The sequence below is a fragment of the Pundamilia nyererei genome, unplaced genomic scaffold, assembly GCF_000239375.1.
Source record: "Pundamilia nyererei isolate P.nyererei 1_Seehausen unplaced genomic scaffold, PunNye1.0 scaffold00370, whole genome shotgun sequence".
Classification (NCBI taxonomy): Eukaryota; Metazoa; Chordata; class Actinopteri; order Cichliformes; family Cichlidae; genus Pundamilia; species Pundamilia nyererei.
This window is the reverse complement of record NW_005187771.1, coordinates 295,861-305,057: the sequence shown is the minus strand read 5'-3', so window position 1 is coordinate 305,057 and position 9,197 is coordinate 295,861. Positions and strand designations below refer to the sequence as shown.

The 9,197-nt window shown below is 41.9% G+C and overlaps 1 protein-coding gene across 1 annotated transcript; it reads right to left on the bottom strand.

Annotated features, from left to right (window-relative positions):
• Positions 1–233: 233 nt before the first annotated feature.
• On the bottom strand, positions 234–8,976 carry ccnb3 (cyclin B3). Its single transcript, XM_005752655.1, has 12 exons — positions 8,787–8,976; positions 8,406–8,551; positions 8,116–8,199; positions 5,179–5,291; positions 4,882–5,062; positions 4,691–4,789; positions 4,471–4,563; positions 4,247–4,384; positions 2,802–2,957; positions 2,537–2,686; positions 500–630; positions 234–412 (listed from the first exon to the last, which is right to left on the bottom strand). Exons 2-12 carry the CDS (start codon positions 8,487–8,489, stop codon positions 343–345), a joined length of 1,299 nt encoding a protein of 432 aa, XP_005752712.1. The 5' UTR covers positions 8,490–8,551; positions 8,787–8,976; the 3' UTR covers positions 234–342.
• Positions 8,977–9,197: the final 221 nt, after the last annotated feature.

Sequence of the window (9,197 nt, the reverse complement as noted above, 5' to 3'; positions counted from 1 at the left end):
CGCACACACACGCGCACACACACGCGCGCACACACACGTTGACAAGTTAATAATCAGGATGTTTTTTTCCCCCCTAATCTTTAAAAATGTATAAAATACATGCTATAGTTTTCTCAAAGGTAATTAACGTCTTGCAAACAAACGCCCACATTAAAAAACGCCTTTACATCAAATGGGAATTATTGTCTTATTATAATATTATGGTATAAAGGACAGACTACACAACACATAAATATTAAACATATTCACATTTTATATACATGTTTCCTCTTGAGGGAAATTTGAAAAATACTCTCACTCATCTTAAGCTTCATTTTCCCAACTTCTGAACCAGACACGTCACTAAGAGCTCAAGGCTTTCTCCAAAATGTCGATACTGAGCAATGGCAGAGACGCAACTTCAAAAAACACCCTGAAAACATATTAAAAGAACCGATCGTTACCCAAAAACAACATTTTCAAATTATTCTAGCGCCTTTAATCTTTCATGAAGACTTACTTATGTGAGTATTTGTTCTTGATGGCTCTCAGTTTATCATCAGGAGGTGCTGAGAGCATCGAGTAGATTCTCCTGACAACGGGCGCCAAATCTGACGCCTGATAGCCTGAGTGAAACTGCAGGATGGGAGACTGCAGGGAAAAAAAAAAAAAAAAAAAAGAGCAGCACTCGTTTAAAAAAAGAAAAAGAAAAGCCAGCCATGTTGAACCCCTTTCAAGTTATTAAAATCCAATACAACATTACACAAAGATAATATTACTTCTAAATTGCTAAAAGCTTACAGGAGATGATTCTGGAAGTCGGCGCAGGCAAGAAATGAAATTACCCACCACCCCTAACAGCAAAATGGAAGCAATAAGGGCTCAATTTTACATACAAAAAACAATTTATATTTAAATTGGGAGGACTGTTCAGGAGACAGAGCTGCAAATGAGAGGCTGGTAATGTCGCACGAACCGACACGGCATCAGATTTAACAAAGTCTACATTTAATGGAAAGGATGGAAATAACACGAGGAAGAGAAGCTTCTTCAGTGCTGCAAACATTACACATGTTAGAACAGATCAAGTAACGTCATTAGATGGTGTTTACTGTAGAAAAGAGTGCTTTGTATAAATCATTCTGAGAAAAAAGGTTAAAAGTTGCCAACAACCAAACCCTTCCCCTGCTTCATAGTCAGCTATAATAATGCAAGTTGTTTGTATTGCTCAAAACTTTGACAAACAAAAAGCAGTCCAGGTGTCTTTATTTCAAATGCCTTATGTTACCTTTACCAGGGTGACCAAGAACATGCAGACAAAACACATGTTCAGATGTCAGATTTCATCCACATTTTCCAGTCATGTGACCGACTCACTACCCTGACAGGCAAAACTTTCCTCCATAATAATGGGCAATAGTGGACAGTCTGTAGTACTGCAGGACAAAAGCATTAAGCTTATTTTTCCACCCGACTGGAGCCAAGACTACTTGGATCATCCATCCGTGGAGGAAAACAAATATATGAAGTGAAACTATGGGTTTTTGGGGACTTGGGATCCATTTTTATATTTAAATCCCTGAAAGTGGTTGAGTGACATCTACATGCATCTTCTACAGATTCCCTCACCTTACCTTGCTGCTAGGATGAAAGCATGTACTTTTGATCTGGATGGGTTAATAATGCCGGCACGTGACAGGTGAAGAGCAAGAAATTGTTCATTGTTACAGCAAAAGCAAACGCTACATAGCTAGCTTAAAAAATAAAAAAATTCAATTCCATATTAATAATCTAGTACCAAATCACAACAAATGTTTCCTCAAACTGCTTGACATTATAGGAAAAAGACCCTACAGTAATACAGAGAAAACACCCCCAAAATGACCCCTTATGAACAATCAAAAGGTGATAGAAGAAAAAGTCCCTTTTAACAGGAAGCAACCTTTGGTAAAACCAAAGCTCAGGGACGGGCAGCCATCTGTGAGTGGGGGTGAGGGGAAGAAGAAAGCACAAGAGACAAGTGCAAGTATGGGACTATTAATCTGTCACATTAATGTGGTGTCATAACAGTAAAGCTGACAGAATTTTTCCAATGTTGGGTAAATAGTGTTTACGGTGTAAATGCCACTGACAGCCTTGGTCGCTGTTGACAGCAGGGATTGGTGCAATTTGGCTTGAAAGGGAGGAATAGGACAGGTGTGTTCAGATGTTGGTGCTGTACTCATTTCTGTAAAGAAATCTGATAGTCCAGCAAGCTTTGGCCAAGTTAGACTCAAAGACTTCCAAGGACTGGGCTGGAGGGCGCCATGTGGGTATATCCCAGTAGCTCTGACATCGTGTGAAAACTGTGGATTGTGGTCTTCTATTTATAACTTGAGTATCTGGGTATTGAGAAATGGCCTTAGTAAAACTCAAAAAGGAAGAAAACCTAACTTGCCAAAAATCAACTTAGGAAAGCGAAAACACTAAAGATCAGTGTCAGACTTTAGGGAAGTATTTTAGACTGGTCTGTTAGTCTAATGCAAGCAAGACAAGGAACAATATGGAGGTAACCTACCCATCCTCCCAGGTCTTTGGTGACCAGCGCCATCAGCAGGCAGGCCGAGGCCACCAACGAGCCTCTCTCTGGAACAAGGTCCATCTCCATGAGACTCATCTCGCAGTAGTAGCGAGCCAGAGTCAGCGTGTCCATGCTGGCGCTCACGCACTGCAGACACAGCCACAACAAACATTCTCGTGAGATGTGAACGCAGGTCGAGTCACACAAAAACAAACAGAGAGCTGCAGTCAGTGGTGGAGTAACCTCTCCTGGTCATGCACACCTTGGCATAGCGTCTGAGGAATCGATACGGGATGGGGATGTTGATGTCAAAAGACAGCGTCTGCAGGATGCTGGCCTCCATGGAGATGAGCTCCTCCCTTTTGTATGCGTCGTCACAAATGTACAAGAAGTCGTCGACGCAAGGCGGGCTGTGCTCCTGCGGGATGGTTAAAAAACACGAATACTCATTAGGTTGAAACCTGATTGCAATTCGACCGTCCCCTTTAATGCATTTTCGAGTCCTGTAGTCATTTCACTGCGTATGGACAAGGTCAGGTCTCACAGTCCGTTTGATCTCATTTCTGTTTCATGTTTTGAGCCTCTGGATAGTTGCTCCCCTTCAGTTTTCTCTACGTGCACTTCAAAATAAAAGCCCTAGGCTGTAACAACTTTTACATGCTTGATCTAAAGCTGGAAAAGCTCATGCCAACTGTGCCCGACATCAGAGGAGGCTGAACTTCTACTCTGGCCGCGGTTACGACAGAATAAATAACACTTTTCACCCATTTCTAAAGACGTACAGAGCTTGAAAGCACCGAATGTCAAAAGTTTGTTTTTTCTGAAATTCAGTACGTCCTCTGACAACCTTTCTTCTCTGGCTGGGTCTTCTATATGTACACTCTGGCCACTTCATTAGATACACCTGTTCAACTATTTGTTAATGCAAATATCTAAAGTGTGGGCTTGGGGGGCCCCTGGTGGGCCGCAAAGATACTGCAGAGGGGCCGCAATTTAAAATTAATTAAAAACTGTGTACAGCTACATAGTTTACAGATGTATTTTCTTATGTAAAAAGGGAACTTAAACTGGTAATAGTAGGTGGTTAGTTTGAGAGATAACTCATTATGACCTAAACTCACTGCTCTTGTATTGAAGTTTGCATCATTTTTTTGTAATAACATTTTCAAGGAAATCCATCACTGTCTCATGTTTTTTGATTAGATGGTATTTTATGTTTTTTTTAAAGCACTCAGCTTTGTAAATGGCTGATGGCATGTAAATAATGGTCAAGACGATCTGCTGAGAGTCAAAACCGAGGATCGGAGCGGAATTAGAAAACCTGCAGCCACGCTGTAAAGAAGTGTGCACTGAGTGCGTGTCTCTGTTACATCGAGGAGCCCTGATAGGTGCAGTTAATCAACCTGGGATTGAGACTCCGTGACTTGCCTCCCAGGAGCACTTAAGAGCTGAATATCTCCGTTCACGTGTGCTTTTTATCCTCACAGCCTTGTTTTTTTTACTTTTCACCATTTAAATAAAAAAAAATTAAAAAAACAACAACTATTTTTTAGAAACACATTCACCTTACAAGCAAATGATTGCGCTCTGTTCCCATTAATAGACTTGTATACTAGTTTAATACCTTTCTTTACCATTACTTACCATAGCTTGTGAGACTTCCTATGAGAAATTTCAGACTCCCATGTGCCACAGTTGGGTTCTCACCTCAAATTTGGAGGCTACGAGCATGGCGGTAGAGCCAACGAGCTGCAGCATCTCCCTGTGGACCGGGGTTTTAGCCAAGTAGTGGTCCGTCATCTTTACCGCCAGGTAGAGGGTCTCATGGTACAGCTCGAAATTCTCCTAAATAAAGGGAGAAACAAAGTGTCACTCAGAGCAAGCAAGCGTTTCTAACACAGCAGGAATGCGACGTTTAACTAACACCTCACCTGTACTTCGACCAGCCAGTCAATCAGGATGGCCCTCATCTCTGAGTTGAGGCTGGGCTGCGTGGGCATGTAGTTACAGAGGCCAAACTTCTCCTGCGGACGATAAAATTAAAGAGAAAGGAAATGTAAACAAAACCTGTGTATATTTAAATTTATTTAACTCAGAAAAAAAGAAAAGAAAAAAAGTCCAGTGCGATAAAGGCTTTACAATTTGTCTCACCTCTCTGTTTTTAAGGTAGTCAAAAATATCCTTTGCATACTCTGGACACATGTAGCAGTCCTCAGAGTTCTCAGAGTCAATGTCAAACTCCTTTGGGATCTGCATGGATGGGTGAAAAGAAAAGGAAACACAACTCAGGAAAAGCTTTTCACAGCGTCTCTAGCTTTCTATAAATCTATAATTTCCCTTACTTCTTGTCTCCGAAGGTGTGCCGGCACTTCACGGGCAGCAGGAGACGTAGCAGCAGCAGCCTGCTCTTCTACAGGAGCTGCCACATCGACCAACGTGTCCCCTTCCTTCTCCTCCTCCTCCGTATCGGTCCTCTCTCGCTCGGATATCGTTCCCTCTGAGCTCACAGACGACGACGACGACCTGCACGGAGGGAGAGAAGAGGGGAATTAAAGAAGTCTGCCACCGACTGGCGCAAGGCATGAAAGGGGAACAAGAAATTTAACCTGAGGGTTATTAGAACAGTTAAATGGACCTACTTTTTCAGGTTAGCTAGGTTGCTTGCAGACGCTGAGGTGGAGCTGGTTTTCTTTGCAGTCTTCTTCCCTGGTTCCTTCTTCTTCCCAGGAAAGCTGATCTGTACCTTATGAGCCTGGGAACATGACGAGAATTAGTTTTAAACATGGATCCAGTTTGTGATACATTTTACTTCAGACTCTTACAATTTGTCCTTTTATGCATGAAACAATTTCAAAATGTGACTCGAGTCCAGACAAATATTCCACACAATCGTTCTCTGACACACCGCTGGTTTGACAGGAAGCGTTCAGGTGATTGTGAGGTGAAAAAAACAAGCAAAATGTTTGTTTCACACCCCCGCCAGGCAGCCGAGGACACATTCACACCACAGTGCAGATCCATCACACACTGACGCACTAAAATGTAGGATTAGAGTGTCGCACAGGCTTCAGACACCACCCTGACGGAGGTGGGATCGGTGAAAATGTTTAAAGTGGATTTTGTTTGAAACTTCAAATTGCCCAGCTTTATTAAAACATGTTTTGTTAAGTGACACACTTTCTCATTTAAGAGTGTGCCATTTCTTTTTATAAGAATTTTTCTTTATTAAGAAACCACGCATGTTTCAGTTTAAGCGTCGTTTTCAATAAATTGCATGCTCAAAAAAAAAGTTTTCTCACTCCTATTTCTTCATCATGTTGAAGCTCTACTTTGAACCTTATTAAGATCCAACCATGCAAAATATGATTTTTTTTTTTTTTTTTTTGCCATTTTTCAAGTGATCGTAAACATTAAATGGAACTATATCAATACGCCCTGTGATATCTGGGATAGGCTACAGTCCCCCAAAGACCTGAATTAAATAAGTGGAGAAAAATAAATTCAAAAAGTCCTCATACATGAGAACAGAGCTAGTAGCTGTCTGTAGAATAGAGCAAGCAAAGACTGAACACTCGAGCCAGGCTGGACTAGGCTGGAAATGGAGTATTTGAATTAGTGACACCACGTCTCCTACTCCTACTGTGTGCTAACTGTGCTCAGACCACTTTGATGGAATCCGTATCTGACGACTGTACCTTATGCAGACCGTATGATGCAGCCGTAAGTTTTGATGGCAGCAGTAATGTCAGCCTTACATCAAAAGCAGAATAAAGTCCGATTTAAATGTTAAGAGGTCGACGTCGTAGCTGGCATTTATGCTCGCGATGGTGCATTACATGTTTGTTACCATATGGTTGTCATGGTGTTTTATATTCAGTGCCAGCCAACGGCGGGAAATGCCAGGAGTAGGGATGGGTATCGTTTAGGTTTTATCCGATACCGGTGCCAAACCGGTACTTTTGAAACGGTGCCGGTGCTTAAACGGTGCTCGAACCGGTGCTTAAAGAATGGAGAACACAAACTTTGTCCAAAAACCTCTCATGTTCAGCTGTTTTTTGTAAAAAGGTAACAATGTTAGCCTTTTCTGCAGCTATAGGGCATATATGGTATGGTATGGCTGGAAGCAGTGCTTAAACAATGGAAAAAACAAACTTTGTCCAAAATCCTCTCATGTTTAACTGTTTTCCACTTTTTCTTTGGTCATTTTAGCCTTTTTGTCCAGGGTGAAGGGAGTATCTGCCATCAAACAAGAGGACAGCTGCATGTAACTACGACGGTGTTTGCTAGTTCACCTTACATGCATTAATGTAATAACGTGATTAGCCTACTCAACGTAAATTACACACGAACAACATTAAGCTACTCGCCCAGAGAAGAACGGCTGCTGCTGCATCATCATCCTCATCATTTCTGCTACACTGGCAGGGCTAGGGGCCAGGACTCTCCTCTTCGGGTTCTTGGGGAATGTTGCTAACTCCAGGACCGATAACAGGCACCACGCCCGTAGTAGGTACGGTGCATTTCTCGGCTTTAAAAAAACGCTACGTTGCCGGGTGTTTCATCAGATTCGAGGTGTTACCTCCTTTGCACAGTATCACCTTAAAGTACTTGTTGCAGGCTGCTGAGTTTGCATCTTTGGCTGTGAAGTACAGCCAGACTTTTGACAGCTTAGCCTCCTTTGGGCATTTTTAATCTGTAGCTAAAAGAACGTACGTACCTGGGCCCGCCTACTATGCTTGCAAAGGTAAAATGATTGGCTAGAATCTGAAGTGTATGACATCTGAGGAAATAAAGCACCGAAATGTGCGCTGCGTTTTGGTCTGGTTACTACCGTTTACGTCAGAACCGGTGCTATAATGGCACCGGATACCGGTACCCATCCCTAGCCAAGAGTTTCATCCCTCTTCTGAGTCCTCGCTCATTGTGATCTGATGTTTTGGGTTGTAATATATTTGTCCCTCAAGTTTTTTCCCCTCCATCTTCTTGTACAAACGCTCACATCACTCTCAATAAATTTTCTCAGTCTCTCTCCCTCTCCGTGAGTTTGACATTTGTGAGTCTTTACATGGATGCTGTGATTATTATTCATTGTACTGAGAAACTGTTTTTCTCTCACTGATAAATTCAAAAACTGTGGCAGAAATGAAACAGGAGGAATCAATGCTGAACAAGCTGATCAGAATGGTTGGGCCATACCACACATTTGTGTCGAGAGGAAAAGAAGTCAAGGATCATTTTATATTTGACGTTAGCGTGAAAACTGAACTAGGCAAAACAAACAAACAGTCCCACTGAAGCAGGATTTATAACTTTCTTATATGTCAACACAATCAAATGGTTAAATGTTGACAACTTTAACCTTTCACATACAAAAAAAGCACCCAAACCAGGAGCCCATGAAATCCTACGAAAGGTGACATCAACTGTCAGGAAGTTCAATCCCGACTCTTGATGAACCGTCTTTGTGATAAATATGTCTCTTTGTGTGCTTATTGAAGCTCTGATCCTGCTGTTAAAGCCCAAGTCACAACCTTTAAAAAAGAAAGAAAAAAAGAAAGAAAAAAAAAAGTACTTACATTGGTGATATCGATGAAAGCAGTCCTCTTCTTGGGAGCTCCACGAGGAGGGGAGGAGGACCTCTTAACCTGTGTCGCTTCCTCCTGTATGCACAAACAGAAAACACACCACATATATAAAGTTTTGCACAGTGCATGGGCAAAAGAAGCCTCGTGGCGTGGCGTTGCGTTGCAAAGCAAGCATCATCATCATCTCCATCCTTCCCATGCAGCCTTCAGGTGCAGCACTACCTGCTGTGTTTACGTCAGAGCGAGCCACCAGAAGACACATGAATGCACGTGCATTTTACCTGGTTCTCGGACGCTGTTGCATTCAGTTTGGGTATTTTGCTGCCAGCGGCCGCTGTGGGCTTCCTTCCCCTTGGAAAAGGCATGGCTCTCTCCCTGACGGTTTCTTCCTAAAAACAAAGCTCTGCAGCCGCTGCTCCGTGTTCTGCTACAGCAAAGAAAAGCACGCAAAAATAGCGGGATGATTAAAAGGAAACAGTAAAAGAAAAACAAACAGATTTAAAATTGTTTTGAGATAACGTATATGGCTAAACATCACATGCAGAAACCCTGGTATTAAAGCTTTACGCTAAGAGGGCGGAGTTTCTCAGGTGAATCGGTTGTGTACTAAAATTTTAAAAAATAGAACGCCAAAATGGCGCAGATAAATTTGTTTATCCTACCTTATGGTATAAAACTTTCTTCTTTAGTCCGGTGACTTGTTTTAGAGAAGCAAAAATGCATATAGTTTGGGTTAATAATCCGATTCAACTGTGTTGTTACTAAGACGAGAGCTCAAACAAAAGTGGTTCAGCCGAGGATCAAATCTGCTGCGCTTCGCTCTCATTGGATAGAATTTGAGTCTGGCGGACCAATCAGGACGTCGCTAAGGATGCAGTTGCCAAGGAGCGCTGGTTTTATGTTAACAGCTACGCCCGGTGCGTCGACGGATACAATTTCAAAATAAAAGAGTTAAAAAGATCATTGATTGTTTAAAAAGAACAGGCTCTATTTTATAATTTAACTAAGGTTTATTTTTAAAATTGGTATTTTCCTATTTAATTAAGGAAGCAAAACTTACGGTTAGGAGTTTA

Coding starts and splice junctions, on each gene's coding strand:
- ccnb3 (XM_005752655.1), bottom strand. CDS start 8,489: ATGCCTTTTCCAAGGGGAAGGAAGCCCACAGCGGCCGCTGGCAGCAAA. Junction 4,564..4,690: donor ACTACCTTAAAAACAGAGAG/GTGAGACAAATT, acceptor TATCGTCCGCAG/GAGAAGTTTGGCCTCTGTAA. Junction 413..499: donor AAGAACAAATACTCACATAA/GTAAGTCTTCAT, acceptor ATATGTTTTCAG/GGTGTTTTTTGAAGTTGCGT.